At 36.3% G+C, this 23,248-nt stretch overlaps 1 protein-coding gene across 3 annotated transcripts in view; it reads right to left on the bottom strand.

The window, feature by feature from the left end:
* LOC118181493 (latrophilin Cirl-like) overlaps positions 1–23,248 on the bottom strand; it is a 255,519-nt gene that overhangs the window by 15,043 nt on the left and 217,228 nt on the right. For all 3 annotated transcript variants that reach the window (XM_085808637.1, XM_085808638.1, XM_085808639.1), the window contains one exon: positions 11,618–11,786. In XM_085808637.1, the coding sequence (XP_085664763.1) occupies positions 11,618–11,786 (169 nt within the window). The remainder of the gene's footprint in view (positions 1–11,617; positions 11,787–23,248) is intronic.

Genomic DNA, 23,248 nt, shown 5'->3' with positions numbered 1-23,248 from the left:
TTTTTTATAACTCCTATTTCACAAATAACGAGGAGAATTTCTAGCTATATTATGTGCATTGCATTGTATTTTTCTATAAAATACGAGCGGATAACAAACAAAAGCTATTTGCTAGTATTTTACACGGAAAATCAATATAATTTTTCTCAAGATATGGGAAACGAAGAAAACATATGGAAATATCTGACTCGGACACTCCTTATAACAATTATTATAATTAAAACAATCAGGAACTTAACATCAGTATCAGTAGTGGGCGCAGCCCAACCCACCTAACCCAACAAGTTACTCTCATGGTCATAACAGGCCACGCCCAAGGAGGAACTTAAAATATATCAATCTCCCCCCCCCCCCAAGTAAATTCTTTAGTGATCTTCTGCCTCATTTGGGAGTACATTTGTTATTGAATTATATGAGACAGACAAAAGAAAAAAAGGCATTTTACACTTAAAATAGGCATATTCTGAAGGTAAATTCTATAAAAGAAAATCAGCCTGGCGTAAAAGTCCATATGCCCCCCGCTTTCGTGTTCCTTAAAAATTTTCTTTTATCCTTTCATGATCGGTTTCTAACACTGAAATAAAAAATTTCAATACTTTTTAACATTGTTGTATAACGCTGGCTTAAATGGTTCATTGGCTAATTGAAATTTTTAGAGACTATTAGGCTTTCAGGAATGGTAGCACGAAAAATCAGCTTAGCCTTTGCTCGGAAACGAAATGGACCTTCCAATTGCAACTAAATATCCATCCTCGAACTAGTTCTTTCTGGACATTTTGCTCTTAGGCTACAATACCCATTCGCTATCGATTTCTATTCATGAGAAAACGATAAGCAAAGGATTCGTCAAAAAGTAGGTGATGTTCCTCTCGTAGATGGTGATGTGGTAGTAGATGTAAATGGCAAAAAGTCAAGGTATTGGTGAGCTTCCGCACATCGGTCAAGAAATGAGAAAAATATTCAAGCTCATCCTCCAGCGATTTGATGTGAAACGGGGGGGGGAGGTAACATGCTTCACTGGCGGCGTCCACGGTTACTATGAGGTACTACTTTGCATTCAGTTGAGCTGAGTATGTATGAAAGTTAAAATAAATCGAGCAGTGAGAATAATTAATGATGCAGTAATTTAAATAAGTAAAAGTTGAAATAAAATACGATTTATTAGAAAACAATTTAAATTCCAAAGAATGGCTTCAGCTTTCGTTCTAGCCCTCTGAGCGTCATGACCGGCTTTGCAATCAGAACTTTTGCTACTTGCCATATATTAGCTTATAATTTTAAGATATTTTGCTTTCTTATTTTCTTTAATAATGTAAATATCATCTTAATGATTGTAAGTTTGTGAAAATACAGACTAAAATAAGTAATTATACAAACTCAATTAATAAATGCTGTTTAAATACCGGTCTTCATGACGGATCTAAAATCCTGTGCCGCTCAGAGGGCTATTTTGAGCAAAGTTTATATCATAATTAAGAATGGAGATACTCGGATCGTTGATTTTTTTCGATACACTTGCAGAATTTTTTTGAGATTTTTTCATATGTTCAGAGTTACAGAGAACATTAAATTCATCTTGAATGGGAGTATTTCTTACGTACCAATGGCATTTGTTAATCAGCCAGAGGAATTTGTTTTCTAGCTGCTTGATTCTTATTAAATTACAGTTATTGAGATATCCCCAGACAGGACGGGCGTAAGTCACTATGGGATACCACATGGTCTTATAAATGAGTATTTTATCATCGGTAGATAAAACGCTATTTCGAGCAATTAAGAGGGTTACTGTAACTTAAATAGCACGAAATTTTGAGCAAACGAGTTGCATGTGGGGCTTAAATGTGAGATGTCAAGGATAACGCCAAGATATTATACATGCTTAATCCATGGAATGGTAGATTTTTTTCACTGTGATGCAGCCAGGGATGTTCTTGGGTTTGAGCGTTACGGCTTCTGACATGTACACGTTTATTAGGATTTTCCAAGCTTTCAGCCAGGGCTCAAATGCATAAATATATTTTTACCTGTTGGATTACTGAGGTAAATTGCACTTTGTGTAAAGTTCCCAGTGTAATCTGCATACAGAGCAAGTGTAGTATCGTGTGGGCTATCTTTCGCGTAAATGTTGAAGAGTACTGGGGTGAGTAAACACCCTTGTGGGACGCCAACCTCAACTTTTATTTCAGTGGAATATGTTTTGTTGATGCGAGCGATGAAACACATACATAATTTCGCAAACATAGTGAAATGTATATCTGTTAAGTAGCTACAGAGCATGGAAATGAAGTATTCTAGAAAAACCCAGGGTGATGAGTTTATGTAATAGTCCCTCTAGCCAGACATATTCAAACGTCTTAGTTATGTCTAAGAAGACAGCTCCGGTGTAGATTTGTTTCAAAGACCTTCTGAGATAATTTCAACTACTCAGTATAACTAATGAACTATTGAATGATGTTTCCGAAAGCCAAACTGGGAAGGAATGATAATATTGTTTCTTTCTGTGTAGCTGTCGATGTTTTGAAGAATAACATTTTCAATAATCTTGCTTAAGAAAGGAAGCAGGCTGATTGGCCGGTATGAAGAAATCTGATTGGTCGGCTTTAATGATAGTAATTTTCCAGGCATCTGGGAAGTAGCGAAGTTTTAAGAGGTAGCTGATAATTTTGATGAAACGAGAAAATACAAGAATTTCCATTTTCTTGTTCATTTTGCAGCCGATGGCTTCTAATCCAGAGCTTTCTTTGTTCTTTAGAGAATCGATATAGCCAAAAACAACAGAAGGGTTGACTAGAATTGCGTTGTTTGTGTTTGGTTGTCAGAAAATACATGCGTAACTGTGTGCTCTGTTTGAGGATCAGAAACGTCGTTCGTGGTAAACTCAGAAGCATAGTGATCATCTAGTGACTCAACTTTCTCGGTTTATGTGTTATGTGATCCCTGAGGGCCAGTTAAGGAAGGAATATTTTTGTGGCATTCATGAAAGCCAGGAATTGCTTTCCAGAGCCAATTATCTTCCATAGATAGCGATTCAAGTGAGTTATCCCAGCTGTATCGCGCATAAGTTTTTGAGAGAGCCCTGAGTTGACGATGTTATCTGTTCAGAGTTCTTTTATCTCCTGGGAGTCTTGAAATTTGCCTAGATTTCCTTGCGGCGTTTCTTTGCTGGATAATGGTTTTACATTCTTTTTCTTGTTTTTTTATTATTCCTTACTGGTTTGCTATTGGCGACCAAGGCAGTGTTTAGGTCAGAAATAAAAGTTTGAATCAATGTGTCTAATTCAACATTGGTTTGCATTGTTTTGGGAGTGTAATGCATGTTGCTAAGAGCTTTGGTATTTTTGGTATTTTTAAATCAGTCTTTTACAAAGGCCTCGTCGTGTGGTGTGTTATAACAACTAAGATAGAGTTCTGTAATAACCGGGTTATGTTCGGAGGAGAGCTCGTCAAGAGTTTCAATTTTCGTTGGTTCTGAATGCTCTTGTTTAGGAAAATATCGATTATTGAGGTTGAAGTAGTGCTATAATATGTTGGGTGGGTTCCCGCAGCGATTTTTATGTTGCCTGCAGGTATAACGTTGTTAATTTTACTCTGGTTGAATTGCAATGCCATGCTTGATGTTTTGCGTTCAAATCCTCACATAGGATTAATCGATTGTTGAGTTTAAATAACACATATAAATCAGCAATTATTTGGAGTTTGGATGCGAGTCTTGGGATATAGACGAAAATTATTGCTGTGAGCTGTTTGGAATGATTGTCATAGTGAATGCCTCTACGGATACAGCTATGTTATTTAAATATCATAATAAGGGATGGAGCGTTTGACCAAAAATACACACACTGACAAATGAATTAGAAATCCAAGATCAATATTTTATTGAACACCTTTTGCACGGATAACTGTTCTGATTCGTTTGGGCATCGAGTCTACATGCTTCTGGAGTGCATTTACGTCCAGAGAATACCATGCATTGGCTATGCAGCTTTTTAGATCTTGCAAAGTAGATGGAAGAGGAGAGTGCTGTAGGATGCGTCTTTCCACAATATCCCACACATTTGCAATGGGATTAAGATCCCGGCTATGCGTTGGCCAGGGAAGGTGTTGAAAGTCAGACTGATGTTCAGCGAACCAAATTTGAACACTTCTGAAACGATGTATAGTTACATTATCTTCCATGAAGTATCCGTCGCCATCAGGGTAAAAATGCAACATTTCAGGGCGCACTTGATCTGCCAGGTATATCTAGGTAACTCATGGCTGTTTGTTTACCCTCAAGGAACACCAGGGCACCACTTACATGCCAGCAGAACATGCTTCATACCATGAAACTCCCACCAGATCCTTGCACAGTGCGAAAAAGGCAAGATGGATTTATGGCTTCATGGGGTTCTCGCCAAATTCGACGTCTTTCATCAGCGAAAAATAAGACGTAGCTTGATTCATCCGACCACATTACCCGTTTCCTATCCTGAGATGTCCAGTGTCTTCTTTCCCGACAACATTGCAAAGGAATTCCTGCATGTCGGGCAGAAGTGAGTGGTTTTTCTCACAAGCACCCGACTACGCATTCCTATACTCTGCAATTCTGTGCGCATGGTTCAAGGTGAAATCTGTTGGGAAGAGCCTTGCTTGATGATCTGTGTCAGTTGAAGCACAGTAGAGTCCCTGTTCTGCCGTAAAATTCGTCGGATACGACGCCAATCACTCTCTTGGAAAATTGTACTCGATCCGAAGTTACTTCTTTTAGAGAAGGACTATGGGTTCTAATTCCAATTTTTGAAAACCTTTCACATGGCTGCTGTTTAGAACTCAGTGCGGTTTGCTATCTTCGAAATCGAGGCTTCTGCTACACGGGTACCAACAATATGCAATTTATCAAATGGTGAAATATCTGTCGTTTTTCCCATTTTACTTAATTCATTGTGAAAAGCATTCTTACACCTTACTTACACTAGCATTCTAACCTAGTGTAACCCACGTCACAATATAATTACATACTTCATCCGTAGTACGCATTCAAATGAAAATCTCAAAAGTTTCTAATTCATTTGACCAGTTTGTGTATTAAGTCCCCCTGCAGCTCTTCTGTTGATGATGGGACGGTCTTTGCTATACAAGGTGTTTCATAGATCATGGGACAAACTTGGAGGGGTGGTGGAGCGTACTAAAACATGCATTTTTTGTATAGGAAAGTAGGGTCTAAAGTGACGGGTTAAGGCAGGAACGCAAAAAAAAAAAAAAAAAAAAAAAAAAAAGACACGAGAGGAAATTGTGTTTATGTACAAAATCAACGCAAAGTGCTTCTTTGCAACAATACAGTATTCACAATAAATGTTCAAAAAAGGGAACACTAACAGTAATAGGAACTACAGCTGTGATTGGCTGGCAATGCAGCGGTAGTGAGCCGGACAAACCACAATCCAATGCATCAGAGCATTATTCGCAACTCTAATGTCGAGCGTGATGGGTGAGTTTATGCACAGGGAAAAAGCTGACATGCATCTCATGTATGGTGCTGCTAATAGGAACGGCAGAGCATCGCTACAGTTGTACCAGGAACGGTTTCCGAACAGGCGTATGTCAAAGCACACAGTATTAGAGAGGTTGCATCGGTGAAAACGGGTCATTTGAAGCCACCTCTGACAATAGGAGTGGAAGAAGAAGTGCACGCCAACCTCGCATTGAAGAATCCATCTTGAACATTGTGCATGTATCACCTTAGACAAGTACAAGAGCTATTTCACGTCGTCTGCAGCTCGGTCATTGCACCGTTTGGAGAGTATTGCATGAAAATGGTTTGCACCCATACCATTTGCAGAGAGTCCAAGCCTTGCAAGAGACAAATTACCATCTTCGAGTTCATTTCTGTCATTGGTTCTTGCAGCAGTGTGCGGCGCAGGCGGATTTCCCATCGGATGTGCTATTCACGGACGAGGCAACTTTCTCACAGGACGGCATCTTCAATAGCCACAACATGCACGTGTGGGCAACTCATAATCCACACGGCACAAGTCCACATGCATTCCTACCCGCTTCTCCGTGAATGCGTGGGCGGGTACTGTTAACGACTACCTTATAGGCCCATACCTCTTACCTGCACGTACAAATGGCTTATGTTATCATATTTTTCTGCAAGAGGTGCTACCGGAATTGCTGCACCATGTTCCGACTGTCGTTCGTGATCGCATGTTGTTCCAGCATGATGCCCATAACCACCAGCCCATAACCACGTGCGGGTTTGCAATTACTTGGATGGGACATTTCCGGGCCGATGGATTGGCCGTGGTTGACCCTTTCGACGGCCACCCCGTTTGCCAGATTTACACAGCTTGGATTTTTTTATGGGGCCATCTGAACAGCATCATTTACGAGACTCCCGTTGACTCACTGGAGGACCTCGTTGTACGACTATCCATTGCGGCTGCAAGCGTGCGCGAAATGCCTGTGGTTTTTCAAAATGTTCGTCAATCCCTTTTGCGACGTTACCAAGCATGTATTACTGCTGGTGGTCGCAATTTTGAACATTTATTGTGAATACTGTACGAAAGAAGCACTTTGCGTTGATTTTGTACATAAACACAGATTCCTCTCGTGTCGTTTTCTTGCGTTCCTGCTTTAACCCGTCACTTTAGACCCTACATTCCTATAAAAAATGCATGTTTTAGTACGCTCCACCACCCCTCCAGGTTTGTCCCATGATCTATGAAACACCCTGTATAATCCCAAATTTGCAATGCTGAATCTGGTGTTTGGGCCAAGCAAGTGTTCTTGTAGGAGTAGGAAGACTGCAGCCAAATGTGCTAACCATTACAGTACACGCCGCTCAGTGTGATCGTAGTTAATTCGGATACTGTCATCGATTTATCGAAGTCCCTTCTGTTTGCATACAAAAACACAGAAAATAAATCGCTTATTGTTATCACAACTCTACTAATATGAACAAACTATTATGAAGTAAGTTTTTAAACTAAAGTCACCAAATAAAAGTTAAATTCGCCGTGTAAAGTAAGTCAAATGGATTATACAAATTGCCAAGTTATAAAAATATGTCGCCAAGTGAGAAGCTGAGTTGCAACGTAGCTTGGTCTCGATTTCAGTCAACCATTTAAAAATTAGGCACAAAAAATGTTTTTATTTTGATATAGATTTTGAATAATGCTATCGACTTTGTAGGGGCGATAAGACCCGATCCTTTCTTTTTTAGGAGAGAGGGGATTAACAACTCTCTTCAATGAGGGATTACTTTCGATTATTAAGATTAGGAGTATAGCATCGGTCAAATAATTTCCAAAAAGCTATGAACAGCTGATAATGAACAGCTTTTGCGTTAAAGACATTATGAACAGTTCATAAAAGATACTGAAAATACCTATTTATACGTTTCTTTATATTTTTATATTAAATTAGTTAAATTCTCTTGCTAGTTTGAAGGATATTTTTCTCATCGTTTAATGTTATCATTCGGATAATGCTATCAAAATAGGCGCAAACTGTAAATAACCAATTAAACAGCCCCAACTGTACATCACAAGAGTACACACAGGATCAATGCCATATTTTACCCCACCTTAAAAGGTAAGTAGGCAAAAACAAGAAATTCGGTCGATGACACCCCCAGCTATTACATGTAATGTTCCATCACATTTTAGCTGGAACGCCACTGCACAGTCTGTTACGCTTTTCGAAGCAGGAAACATGAAAAATCATCTGGGACCTCGCTGCATAGTACAGCGTTTATTTTATTTGTTGAGAGGAAATGGTTAGTATTGAAGAAGTGTTGAGAGGAAATGGTTAGTTAAGTCCTTCCTCTCTAATTAAAAAACCAACAATTTGTCCGTTATTTGTTGATACGAACAATCATCAGTATTATACGATTATTAGCCATAAGTTGGTTCAATAAATAAATATTTTTGGGTACTATGATTATATTGTAGAAATTACTTGTTAGAGGACTTTAATGAGATTATATGGGTGGTTAAAGATGGATTAAGCAGTAGGGCAGTAGCAGTAAGGCACGCAACAGCACAACGGCACAGGACGACAGACATATCATCCGCATGGCCGTGACGGATCGTACAGCGCCCTCTCGTGTGTTAGCACAACGCTGGAGCAAGGCTACCGGTATTGTGTTGTTTAGCTCCACGGTTCGTCACCGTCTGTCGCAGCATGAACTGCATGCAAGAGTTCCTCTACACGCAGGATTTCCCTGTTAGAATCACAGATGTCTCCAACTTTATTGGGCATGGCAACACAATGCATGGCGTGCTCTATGGCAATAAGTTGTTTTCTACGATGAATCTCGTAACAATCGGGAATATAATGATGGAAGAGTAAGCATCAGACGTTACAGAGGGGAACGTCTGCTCCCACAGTGTGTTATCCAGCGTCATACCGCACAAAAGTCTGGCATCATGGTGTGGGGAGATATTGGGTAAAATTGTGCAGATTGCGGGCAACCTCAACATTGATCGCTACATAAGGGAAGTTGTGGAGCCAAAGGTCCTCCCTATTCTTCGACGCATTCCGGGAGCTGTATTTCAGCACGATAACGCCAATGCACATGTTTCTCAGACTGCACAGGCCTTCTTTAGGGCATAAGAGATATCGTTTCTCCCATGGCCTGCTTAATCACCAGGTAGGCCGCCCATTCAACATGTCTGGGATTTCAACAGTCGGCGACTCGCTCGTACAGCTGGTGAAGAACATACTAAGACTAAACTTTGACGTCAAATCGAAGCCATATGGAATGCCATTCGTACAGCTAGTATGGAACACACTAAGCTCACTCGTACAGCTAGTGGGGAACACACTAAGCTCGCTCATACAGTTGGTGGGGAACACACACCAAGACTGAACTTTGACATCAAAATCGAAGCCATATGGAATGCCATTTCCCAGGATTATAATTAGAACCTATATAATTCATTGCCACGACGCGTACAGGCTCTCATCGGCTCAGCTTAGTGGACACAAAAAGTACTGATTTCTAACATTCGTTTTGCTTTTTTGTCTTATAAATCTGATCATTTATTTGTATCACTATCAGTAATATGTGGAATAAATTTCATTCGTTTCCGACAGTTCCTTCATTGTTCTGCATTTTACCCGAACAATAAGCTGACGTACATTTGTCTTTTTCAGACTGCAATGCATAATAAAGAAAACTGGAATTGATTTTTTACGGGGAAGAAATATTTACTCAGACATACACGTGAGACATTGGAATCGCAAATTATGGTGCTTGGCTCCCTTCTTATAATTATTACAGTGTATGGTTTTATAGCAATGTGACAATTATTCCTAAAGCTTTACTAATAACTAGTATAGAGTTATCTTATACCCTAATCTTCTCGGCTCCTGTTACAGTATTCGCTTAAACGAAAAAGAGTATGTAAATTCAATAGCAAGCAACATAGTATTAGAATAAAAGATTAATCTTTAACATAAGTCTATAGCAGCTTGTGCGGTGCTGGCCGAATAAGCATTCCTGCAGCGTTGTGAATGACTAGGATTACTACTACTGTATTATGGTAAGTTGTTTTGCGAATTCATATAATTTACTCGACTACGTGTTGCAGTTTGGGAGTTAGGAGATTATATAGGTAGGGAGGTTAGGAGCTAATCAGTATAAATTGAACAATCACGCAAGTCACCTAATTTTGCATTTTATATAATGGAAAGGAAGCTTTAGTTTGAGTTAACATTTTAAATTTGAGAAACCCCCTTGACTGACTAACTGAATGTCTGATTTTGAATTCAGAATTGTGCATTGTGAACTGAACAGTTGCACGGAGCGGTAACTCGCCTGATAAGTTAGTTAACTCTGTGGTTACCGTTAGGTTGGAAGGTCGGTTTTAGATTATTTCACGTCATAAAAATTACAAGTACTATTGGTAATTTACAATCAGTCACCTAAAAAGTCTCCCATTTTTAAGTATGATTATGAAATACTTCTTATTTTGACAAAATGAAGCATTCTTCACGCTGTCAAAACAATATTATTTGCTTTCGCGAGTTAAAAGGCTTGCACGGCTTTCAACGCCGTGTTTCATGTTCATTACCAAACTAACAGCCATGAGTTGAAAAAGATATCAGTCATTAGTATGAAATACTGAATTATTATAATAATTATTATTAGATGTAAAGGGAAAATATCAGCCATGTAATGGGGAAAAAAACACGCAGCCATATTTAACTTACATCTGGCTTCCATAAGCAACAAATTTTATATTCTCAGTGTGATATAGCCTGCTATACTATTCAAATAGCTGAGCTTCAGATAAAGTACCATGAAATAATCTCCTTAGAAAACTAAGGACTTCTACCCCAAGCTGAGGATTTTTGAGAGAGAAAATATTGTGTATACTTTAGACAATTAATATATACAATAAGAAAGGAGGCCTTAACCTCTAACCGCGGGTAGAAAATTCATAAAAGCGTAAAAAAAAGTTCATACGTTTTCTTCCTACAAAACAGATCGCAGTTGAAATCCTAGTTTCAACAGAAGCGATGAAAACGTTCTTCGCGTATATAAAGTATAAAAGGTGAACGTGTTTTTCAGGGATCCCGCATTCAGAGTGTTAACAAGCTAACCTAAGTAGCGCGGATTTTATACTCGTACGTAAGCCTAGGACATTTGTAACTTATATTTTACTAACAGTTAGTTTAAATATTAATTTCTTATTCCTTTTCTCGTCACTATAATCGTTCAGATCAGATGCTTAAGTAAATTTTATAGCAAGTGGCATAGTTTAAATCTAGGATATAATCTTAACTATTAGCTCATTCGGAATTTATTCGGAATACTACTGTCTTACTGCAGAAGCTGTTCGCGGAGTAGAAATTCAAGTTACTGAAAATTTGGCATACGCATTTTTACTATTTATATTTCAATCAAAAATTTCTTTAGTGACCATGGTTTATACTGAATAGTAAATTTGTGCACGGACAAACATACAAAATAATACAAATCTCGTAATAAATGTATTAGCAGATTAGCTAGCTTCCCATTTATGCGTTATAAGATCAGCCAACCCAAACTGTGTTGCAGATCTGCGTAGATTTTGTTGTTATAACACGTCTTAATTTTAGCATATCAGAAAGCAGCTGTAGTTAATTAGCAACAGCTCGTACAGTTTAGTTTTGTTCCCAGTTTTTAATTGTTTTCTCCCAAAATTGTTGCTATTAAGGTTTATGTCAGATTTTAACTTTGAGTCTTATCTTGTGTCATAGTACTTAAGCAGTGCCAGGTGATAACTCACCAATTCTTTACAACTAACTTCTATGATTACTCCTTAGATATGAGGACAAGTAATTCCAATTTGCTAGATTCCTCAGAAGTTATAAACGCCTTGTGCTTAGAAATATTTTATTCCTTAATTTTGGATTAGCATATCAAACAAAAGACACTAAACAAAAGTAAAAATTATTCTTATGAGAATTACGAAAGAAAATTGCGAACAAAAGGTATGAATAACTTAATAACTGAAAAACTGACTGAATCAGCGTTTTTACTTTCTGATGAATAGATATTTTCAAATTCATAGTTCAAAGATATAAGTAATAAATACATGGCGATAAGAAGGATGGAAAAATATTTAAAAAATTATTTTGTTACCTTTTCATTTTGAAAACAATATAACATCAGAATTGCGACTCCTTGTACGCTATTAAGCAGTGAAAATACGTAAGCCAAGAATACTGACTCATCATTTATAAACAGAATACCAGCAGTCCATGTGAGGCTTAACAGCAGCAAGAAGAATATGCTTCTCCTATTCCAGGCCCTATAAAAAAGATATTCGATAAGAACTTTTGAGGCATACGCATTTTTACTATTTATATTTCAATCAAAAATTTCTTTACTGACCATAGTCTATACTGAATAGTAAATTTGTGCACGGACAAACATACGAAAATATACAAATCTCGTAATAAAACGAAAGTTAAGTGTAAAGTAGCTTCCATGTGCAAAGAAAACAAATGATGGATTTTCTTTAAAGTTCAATTAATAAAAAACATTTCGCAATGTGGACTGAAGGATGCGCGTTCAAATCTTGACTAAAATGAGGACAGCAGAACTTGAAACTTCATCAACTCATTAATAAAGGAAATAAAAATATTATTGTTATCAACATACTATTAATATTTTTATTTGCACAGCCTCTTTGAGACTGTGCAGTCTTTAAATTTTAAAGCGGAAAAAAATACGTTCCTTGGTAAATTAACCATCTAAATAAATATACATATTTATGATAAATTAATTGAAACGCTTACAAAATACCTAAAGCAAATACCTAATCCAAAATACCTAATACAGAACAGATGATACTAAATGAATGTACAGTTAGACTAACATCAGAACGTTATACAGCTTCTGTGTATTTGAAAAGTAAAACAATATATATAATGTAATTCTATAAAAATATTAAATGTTTTTAAATTCAAAATATCGTATATTAAATGCATTTTTATTTAAATCAATCAAATTAAAAAGTAGATAATAATAATAATAACCTTAAGAACTGCATCTATTGCTTTTAAATAGCTTAGTTTGTTAATCAATAATAGAGAGATTAAATTTGAAAGATGCACATTTTACATTTTTCCAAATGGCAACGGACTCAAATGAAAAGTAAAACAAAGCATCTATAGTGGACGACATTTAAAATGAATAAACGTAAAATCATGTTTTGAGACTAATATTCCTTTAGGCTAAAAGCAATGAATAAAATGAATACGAGTTATGTCATCTGTTAACAGTTTTTAGTGTTCTAACTATAATACTACTACGTATTTCCTCTTGTGATTACTACTAAATTTTGAAATTTTTATTCTGTTTGATGCTTATTACGTAAGCATTACTATTTCGTAGATACGACATATCTAGTTTACAACAAACATATCTAGGTTTTGTCGCTTTTAATTTTAAAGAAAATATTTTTTTAGTTACTTAAAGAATCTGAGGCATTACATTTGTTACAAACAATTATAGTTTTAAAATTTTGGACTTCTAAAAATAACACTAAAATTTTTTTAACATTTTTAGCGCTATTGTGCAGTAACCACATATATAATTGATTATAACTTATAATGATAGCCTGGGAATCCATTATGTTTTATTTTATTTAAAAAAATAGTCTTATTACTTACACCGTAGATTTTTAAAAGAAGATTTTAACTTTGCTGAGGGAAACATATGAAAGTATGCAAAGAGACCAAAAATCAAAGAAAATTTTACAAAGAAACTGAACGTGAATAACACATTTAGTTTAAATACTGTTACATGCGTAAATCGATAATAGCTACGTAAAATCTATAATTATTTGAAAAGAAACACTTTGCAGTTCTGAAACTTTTCACAAAAGTACTCATACAGCTCTTCTCGGTATGACACAGCACAACCAAGTGTTATCACTGATAACAATGCAAGGCATACTGTATCTGACGAGTGAAGCTGGCACGGAGATCTCTCAATACTCTGAACTTAACTCTGAGCTAAAATCTCAAACTTGTTGCTCTATCCGGTCTTCCACAGTTCCCCCCGCCTCAGCGGAGAAATTTCCAGTACCTTCGAATTCTCGAAACTGTTGAAAAGCAAATACAATTGCAGTTACATGTATGGCCGCATGCAGTTACCTTACACCTCAGAATTTTTAAACGCATTTAAGAGTTTAAAAATTTTAACTTACATGTGTACATGTCAAATTTAATATTTGAGTCTAATTATAGGTATTAAACTGTCTTTAAAATTAATTTATTCCCAGCTTATCATGTTAATCATAGCAATACAATAAAATTACTAAATGGTAAATTAAAAATGTTGCTAAATTTTTAATTGTTTTACATATGCTGCATAACCTTTTAATAACAATATTAACAAAAAAGACTTTTTTAGAACAGGAGTAATGTTTGCGATCAAACTGGTGCAATAGAATTGTTCCTAAAAAAAGTTCAGTTTTGAAAAAAATCTAATTTATCCTAGAATCTCTGCAAAATACATAATGTTGTAAATGGAATTACATTTTACTTTTTATATATTTTTTCTTTTAAATCAAAAAATATGAAAAATCATGTTAAAAACTTGAAAAATAGCAAATCAAAATATCTGATAACGTTAGATCATATGTTTTTGTTGTTGCTAATGCTCACTTGTCTGACCTATAGTCAGCCCAAGCCCACGAAAATCCTCCTGGCAAGAAGCGGTAGTTTTACGCTTGTCGTTGGCAACACCCTTGAATACCTTACAAGATACAGTGTGATTGGGCTCAGTTCCGCCCCTAATTTTGATGAACAGCGCCCCGGGGGACGGGTCGAGGGTCTTGCACCCCTATTCCCCTACCACCAACCTCTCAATAAGATTTTCGGCTGGCCGCATATTTAGAGAGCCCCCTATGCCCCACGGATACAATACATTTACAAGCATCTAGGCCATCTCCAGGATTCGGACCCGGGCCCTTCGGCACAGCAGTCAGTGCCGCTAACCACTATGCTTGTTGGGCAGCTGTTAGATCATGTAAAAGAATTATTTAATATTTCGTCACAATACTTCGATTTTAACAAGCCTCAGCTTTGTAGAACTACGGAATAAACTATATATTAATTTCATGGTAGTGTGAGGATTTATTTATTTGTTTTAACTAATAGTTAAATTAAAGCAACTTTCACCCACGCTTTCCTGCGAGAATGTTATTCATCTAGTGCGAGGTTATTCAAATTAAGGTAGATAGAAGTGTTATTTAAGCGAAGGTTTCAGAAAACGATATTAGAATGTGTTATGCCTCCTTGAAGGCCACGTTGTTACTTTGACTTAAGAGTGATTAACAGTTCTGTGGTGTTGAGTGCTTCTAGCCATTAAGGCTTGCTCTGCTGGCTTCTACGAGTCAGAGCCTTCCTGCACTATTAAATTATCCTGTAAGCCGTTAGGCTAGTTTAATTACATTTAAGTTCAACATTATTTGTTTAAGTCAGATGTAAGCCCAAGTGGTCTATGAAACTCTTTGTCATTAAATAAAGGGCCATTTACACCCTTCTTCTGGCTTTGTCTGCTGTCAAAACCTGAGGTCAAAACCTGCAGTCTTTCTAAAGCTCATTAGTTTATGCTGCCAAAGAATACGAGACTCTATAATATAAATACCTCACTTTGTTAAAAATGTTAAGTTTGAAATACACTCATGTCCATAAATTAAGGATAATGCAAAATCAGGAAAAGGAAGAGTTAGAAGCAAAACAAATTTGACTTATTTGTAAAGCTTATTTATTCAAAAAATGGTAAAGAGCAAAGGAAGATGCTATATGTTTGATATTATTAAAAAAATTAGCGATTTTTTCTCCTTGGAGCAAATTACCAAAAAAAAAAAAAAAAAAAAAAAAAAACCCTATTTACAAAAAACCAATATTACATGGTTGGTATGATTGTTAATACATTGTATGTCTCCTAGACGATGCAATACAGTCCGTACAATGCCTAGGCATGCTGAGTATCAAATTATCGATCTGATCTTGGGGGATATTACACCACTCAAAAAGCAATGCTCTCCGAAGTTCCGGTAGACATGTAGGAGGAGGTTGACGGGCTGCTACTCTTCGGCCAAGCATATCCCACACGTGCTCTACCGAATTCAAGTCCGGTGAGAATGCTGGCCAGACCATACGGGTGATATCCTCCGATTGAAGGCATTCGCTTACGATGTTTGCACGGTGAGGACGGGCGTTTTACTGGTGTAGTGATTTTACTGGTGATATATTTATTTTAGAGTTCGATTTCCGCGTGACTCCGAATTATCCTTAATTTATGCACATGAGTGTAGTTTTAACAGGAAAGAATAGGCTCTAATGCATAGTTATACAATGTAAGTTTATAAATTATGCTTAATTTTAAAAACAGGCTAATAATTATATGATAATTGAATGAGTTAGATTAAAAAGAATCAGCATAATATTCATAAAATTGCAGGACTCGTTTCGAAGGTAGAACTTCTTTCTTCAGCTGCAAAAGCGCAAAGACGAAACATATGCCTTTGCTCAGGCGATAAGAATGAGAGGAAGGAAGTGAAGTTACTGGCTTCATCTGCTGATGAAAATGAAAAGAACTATAAAATAATTTCCTTAAAAGTTAAAGGTAAGGACAGATCGGAAGTGGGATCGTTAACGAGAACTGAAAGACTTTATGACTGTGAAACCCCCTTCGAAAATCTAATTCGCCAATGGAAGATGCTTTTTGAATAATTTTGGCAGCAGAAAAATCTAAAATGGGATTTTCTGACCAACAGTGTTGGAGAAGAGAGTATTTATGTGTTTCTTTTTCCTTAACATATGTTTCATGTTACTTAGCGCGAAATTTTAAGTCTTTCTCAATTTGACAGATGTAAATTAATACTGGTAGGGAATCCTGTATATATCCCCGCAGTTCACATCCGGAATGGAGTCTTTAAGTATGGAACTACGACGATTGTTGATAGAAGAGAAAACGACCCGAAAGCTGAATATCTGTAAATGCGAGCAATTTTTATAGCTAATCAATTGAAAGAAAAGAATGGCAGCATAATTCTTATAATCTTCTAAAATGAGGAAGTGACTTTTGATGTGTTGAAATGAGAATGTTTTGACCATTTGGTCAATAATCTTTGGAGGAAAGTCTTTGTCAATAGCAACTGCTTTTAAGTACATTAATACCTCCTGTAAGGGACACCTCTATTTAAGGGACAGTTCTGCTGGTCCCGGTCCCTTTGAATAGCAACCTTAATGTTACCTCTTATTAACGTTACCTCTTGTTAACCCTCTAAGCGGATATACGTTCAACCAAAATCATGCTCTAAACAACCAGCAGGCATATATACGGCCAACTAAAATCATGGCCTAAGCGGCCAACATACATGTGCTCGCGTTAGCTTTCCCCAATAATTGCGATGGGAGAGATAGCACTAACAAGACTCCCGCAGAATTTTTTTTTTTTTGTAAATTTTTTTTGAGATTTCATTTGTTAATTTAGGTTTGCTGCATGTGTTCGCTCTATCGTCAAATATCTATCTACGTTTTGTTCGCGTTTTTAATACTGCTACCAAATTAGGCATGTGAGGAGAAATACTTTTAATATGTACTGAAGACAAAAAATGGCATTTTTTTTCCCATCCAGTTCCTGATCCTTGCTAGTAAGAATAAGTGAATGATAAGACTTAACCGGCTCTTTAAATAAAAGCTGGTTGACAGCTTGCAACGACTATAAAATACTTATTTAAAGTTCAGTTTTTTTACTTTTTACTTTAGAATCGAATCTTCGCAATAAAATTAATTGAACAGAATAATTAAAATATATTAAAAGATTTAATAATTCAGTGCATCTTAACATTGATTGAAGACTCATATAATAAAAGCATATCAGTAGATAGACTTCTAAGAGTATAAGATTAATATCACTTGCGTTATAAGTATAGAAAATATTTGTATTACCCGAAACAGTAGAATAATAAACATGCTGTAGGACTTTCTAGTAACTGCAAGTTTGAAACGGATACTAATTGCAACCAGAGCAGACGCCAGAGCTGGGGCAGCTGAACTGGACGGCAGAATTCAGAGGCGGGAAAATATTTACAATTTCAGAGAAACATCGGGCAGCAAGATTTACCGATGGGAAAAATTTTAGAATTCAGAGAATGCACTGGGCAGCAGTAGTTAGAAGCAGCTAAAGTTTTAGAATTTATGGGAGCACTGGATAGCAGAATTTAGGACTCTTGGGATGTTGCATGTCTAGCGCCGGTAGCCTATTTCACAAGTGCACATCTGTGTAACCACCGAGGGAGTGGCTTCTAGGATGGCCCAATGAGCAAGCATTCAGTAATATTTCTGTCATGTCACATGACCTTTCGCACGCTTTAAGATTTAAGCAAGATGGTTGAAAATATTTTGCTACGCAATTTTCTGTACAAATTTCTGTACATCGTCTATTTCTTCTGAAAATTTTCATTCCGAAGTTAGATCAAATATAAGCAGTTATGAAGATTTCACTACTGGTTGAAAGAATTTGAAATAAATGCAAACACACGTTGGATACTCCGCAAAAATATTCATGCGAAATATTACTTAATAAATGATAAATAAGATGAAAGAAATATGTGATACACATCTGAGCCCAAACGCTATCTTTGCATAAAACTATGCATATGAGAAAAATATTTACACCAGTTATATATGTAAATAGAAGTCAGCCCTTTTTATTTAAGTCTATATGAAAAAGATGTTCTGTAATAATAGCCAATGCAGAATTTTATTCAAAGTGAACTTCACTAATTTGCATTCGTAATTCACTAATTTGCATTTAGTCTGTTAAATTTCACATTTAATAACTGCTCACTCTTAAATATACTGTCTACACAAGAAATACTCACCAAACATAATGAATTTATCTATTCACAACGAATATATTCAATTTATTCACATATAAATTTTAATATTAACAATGGATACATTCATATCATACACAATATGTATTCTGAATATTACACTTTCAAAATCAAAAGCATGCAGGCAGTGAAATAAGAAAACACTAGATTCATTGTAACACTTCCAATCCTTCTCAGCTCAATAAAAAATATAATAAACTATACACATGAATTCTCTTAATCCACATTTGTTATTAAATGCCTAATATTCGAGGCTAATTGTAGTTTCAGTCATTTCCTCGGTGTAAAGAGCGATAATATGCCATGGACATCAATCCAAATATCAATGCGTGATAAAAATTGCGAAAGTGAAATGTCAGCGATTAATTAAACTCATAAAACGAAAGCACTACGACATTTTCTACATTTACGCCATACATTTATAACTGCGAAACAAATGTAAATTATAATGTAAACAACATACGCTCAAATGCACGAAGATTTAGCGCCACAAGAGCAGAAGAAGCTCATTAGTCCATTTTCGAAACCCCTCCCTCAGTGGCTATGCTGATGTGCACTTGTGAAATATGCGCGCCGGCACTGATTGGAACGCGTATATTCTTTGTATATTATTTGTATGTTACAGGTTACCAGCTTTATTAAGAAAACATAAGGGAATTTACACACAGTGAAATTTATGGTAATAAATTGTGGATAAAATTTTTCATCTGGATTTTTCTGATTTCGATGCGCTGGATTGTGCACTTGTTTACTCGGTTATCAAGAGTCTGGAATTTATTTGTGCTAAACTCTCCGCTAAAAGTGATCTGTTAAATAACTTCTCCGCATCATCTTAAATTTTTAGCAGAATTAGGTAATTCACCTGAAGATCTTATAAGGTATTTTCTCCCTCCTCCCAGCATGCCTTCATGGTATAACAGAAGCACACTAGGTGCGTATTCGAGAGGTCTATGTTCGAGTCGGCATTGCTCATTTTTCACGTCTCCAGCATCCCCCCCTCAAAAACTAAGGACACTACAAATAGCGCCCGAACTGAAAGGAGGGAGACAATAATTCGTCACCACCAGGATTCCAGGATTTGGCGACTGGGTCCCTTAATCTCCAATCATCATTTAAAATGGGGAGTATATAAGCTATTTTCTCCCTCCTTCCAACATACCTTCGTGGTGTAAGGGTAGCACACTCGGCGCGCATTCGAGAGGTTTAGGTTTGAGTCCTGGCGAGGGCATTGTACATTTTTCACATGTTCCTGTTTCAAAGTAACCATATGACTCTACAACCTTGCTTCACGTAAAAACAAGCTGCGCCAAGAAATAACTCAAGGCTATTGCTCAACTTAACGAATGTATCAAGTTACTCAAAGGTAAGTGCGAGTTTTTATTGTTAAATTAAGGCAAAAATACTAATATTGAATATAAGAGGGAAAACGGTGAGTTTATCTCTGATAATGCTGATGTATTTGTAAAAACTTAGCAAAACTGCTAAAAGCACGAGGTCAACCAAACTAAAAGCAAATTTACGGTTGCAAAGAAATTCGCTGTTTAAAAGTTGATGACGTTTGCAGTAGTGATTCTGCTGTGCTTGTAATTTTTCTGTTGCTAATGTTGTGGATTCCAAATGTGTTAATTCAAATGTACCTGCTACTACTCAATCTCTTGATGTTACCAGGGAAAATTCTGATATCCCAAATTCAGGTAAAGCTGATAAAGCAAATCCTGATTATAATGCCAATCTAACTCAAAATGCTGATGCTCAACAGCAGCCGAAGTCCCCCAGTATTCCGCTTATTACCGTCAAACGCAAGTACGGAATTACTTTTTACTCTATTCTTAAATAAATAAATAATGAGTTACCTATTTTTAAATTCTGTGGTCAACTGAGTGGTTCTGCCTTTAGATGAGAACAGTCACCGGACACTCACTTTTTCCTTGATAATGGTATAGAACATTATGTTATAAATCACAGGCATAGAAAACCAGTGAAAGTTCTACTTAGAAGGTTTCTGATCCAATCCTAACATTATCTCTGATACTCTTACGGAGAGAGGTTTCCCAATGTACACGGTAGTGCAGCTTACAAAATATAGAACCAAAGAACTAATGTCTTACTTCCAGCCACAGTTATTACCTAAAAACATTTCGAGAGAAACTATGACATGATCAATCTCATATTCTTTCAGATTAAAGTAAAGAAATATGTTGTAAGAAATCAGGTCCTCCAGTGTCACAATTGCCAGAAATGGCATCATTCGTCTGGCATCATACGGCTCCTCGGTGCGTCAAGTGTGCTGAGTTCCACAGTACTGGTAATTGGCATCATTCTCCTGAGAACGGCCATGTGGCTTCAGGTTGTAGAGTTGCGCGCCTCCAACCTGCACGCAAAAAAGTGGTGACTGCTGAAACTGGGAATTAGACAGAGTCTTGAGAAGGGTTTAAGTTTCTTTTTATTCAACTTTAGAAATTACAAATGCGTGTTCTTGACGCTCACAAACTACGCCGACCCGGCGGTAAAATAAAAATAAGAAACTAAAAGAGATACTAACAATCAAAATCGTAAAAAACAACCTTATATTTAGCGTAGGTATAATGAAACAATCAATCGATTTCGAGGGCAGCTAAAGGTCCCTCCTCATCAGGGTATTTCTTTCTCCTGATGTATTTCTCCTATGTATTTCTTTCTCCTGATGAGGAGGGACCTTTAGCTGCCCTCGAAATCGATTGAGTGTTTCATTATACCTACGCTAAATATAAGGTTGTTTTTTACGATTTTGATTGTCACATTAGCGTGTTTCTCTTCTAGTCTAGATACTAACAAGTCACTAACTACGAGGCTCTCTAAACGTAACTAACCTCACCGCGTTTTACAATACCACTGATACTTCAGCAAACTCTGAATATTACGTTGAAAGATTAACAATTTGCCTAGGCAAGCACACAAGCCGAAACGCGTGGTTCTTCAATTTCTGACTAACTACCTCCGCGCTCGTGAAGTAAGAAAAGCACACTTCGAACTCGTTTCCTTTCTATTTAACTCAGAATACTTCCGCTGATAATTTGAATCCTTGCGCGTTCTACTAAAAATTTACATACTCTGGCATTGGCAGTTCCAGGGGAAAGTAAGGCTTGACAGGAAAGATAGTTTAAACTTAAAATAAATGTTAGTTAAAATAAACATAAACCCTACATTTGCCGCTGCCAGAATTTGGAAAACTTGGAAGCGGGTCCTACAAACGACCTGTTGTAAAGTTTCTACAATTCTGAACTAACTTTTAAGAGCCTCGTTTACACAAAAAAATCTTATGTCACAAAATGTATACTAAATTTCTGTAAATACTTATTTAAATCTCTCTTCTTACAGCAACTTTTCCTGGACTTCAGCAATCAATCTTGTTCTTTTCCTTCCAGCATCTGGAAGGAATAAGTATCAGTATCTTTCTAAATACATTATAATTTACACTTTCTTGACGCTGAATACATTTTTGTTTTTAAACGATTTATATTCCCTAGTTACTGCTTAATTCACATTCATTCAAGTATTCAAACATTAATTTAACTTTTTTTTTTTTTTTTTTTATTTAAAGAAAAAGAAATCCTCGTGCACCACAAAGTATCGCACGAGACTTACAAATCGTAAGTGAAAAAGGCAGAATAGTAAGTAATATCATCAGTTTTCAACAATACAATGAAATCATAACAAGGAAAAAAAACACAAGTAAATACAAAAGTATAAAAATGTATAAAGAAATCATTAACAGTGTTTAAAATAAAAGTCAACAAAATCATTGAAAGTTCGGTAGGCCGAAATCGAGGATACAAAATCATAACATTTCGGCGGCCAATGAATTCCAATGAATTTCAATCTACATTTCAAAAGATTTCTTGCTTTATCAAGCAGTTGGCAATCAAAAAGCAGGTGGGAAACACTTTGCTGAACGCTAAGATTGCAATTACACAAATTGGAAGATGTGAGCTTAAATCGTTCAAGATAAGCATTAAACTTACCATGTCCAGACAAAAACTGCGTAACTTTAAAATTGAGCAACAAGTCCTTACTTTTCAGTCTTTCAAAAATAGTTGGGAAGAATGTTTTTGTAACAGATCCCTTATCAGAAGAGATATAATCACAGTTCCACCGCTCAATCATTTTAGCTTTGAATGTTTTTTTTAAATAAGATTTTGGAATATTTACATCAACGTTAATATCATTTTTAGTTGCATTCTTAGCAAGCCAATCAGCTCTCTCGTTTCCATAATTACCCGAATGACCACGGACAAATGTAAAAAACACTGAAATACCCCTCTTCTCCAGATCTCCGAGAGGCTGCTGTATATTGACAATAATATCATTACATAAAGAGGTATTTTTAAGAGATTCCAGGAAAGAGAGTGAATCCGTACAGATTAAGTAGCTGGAACCACTTCCATTCTGGCTAATTATCCACTTGATTGCAAAATTAATACACAGAAGTTCAGAAATATATACAGTACATTCATTTCTAATGCGAAATTGGTGACACTCAATTTCAATATCATCTTCAAAAATAACATAAGCAAAACCAACTTTATCATCAATCCTACTACCATCCGTATACAGCACAAATGAGAATGAATTAACATCAGTGTCCGTACTATCCAGAATCTGTACTGGTTGTCTTACAGAATGATGTGGTAGAACAGACAAGGGCAATAAACGACCAAAGTGAGAATTGGAGTAATTTGCAAGACTATTCTTATAATCTATAAAAGTCAGAATAAACAAATCCAGTGGTGGAAATCCGGCAAGAGAGAAAACAGCATTGTAACTAATAGTTCGGTAACCGCTTATAACTCGCAGCAAAATTCGTCTTTGAA

The sequence above is a fragment of the Stegodyphus dumicola genome, chromosome X1 (genome assembly GCF_044657685.1).
Source record: "Stegodyphus dumicola isolate Sdum_Otavi_A_Nest chromosome X1, ASM4465768v1".
In the NCBI taxonomy this organism is placed as follows: Eukaryota; Metazoa; Arthropoda; class Arachnida; order Araneae; family Eresidae; genus Stegodyphus; species Stegodyphus dumicola.
Note: the sequence above shows the minus strand (reverse complement) of the source record. Positions and strands in the feature narration are given on the sequence as shown.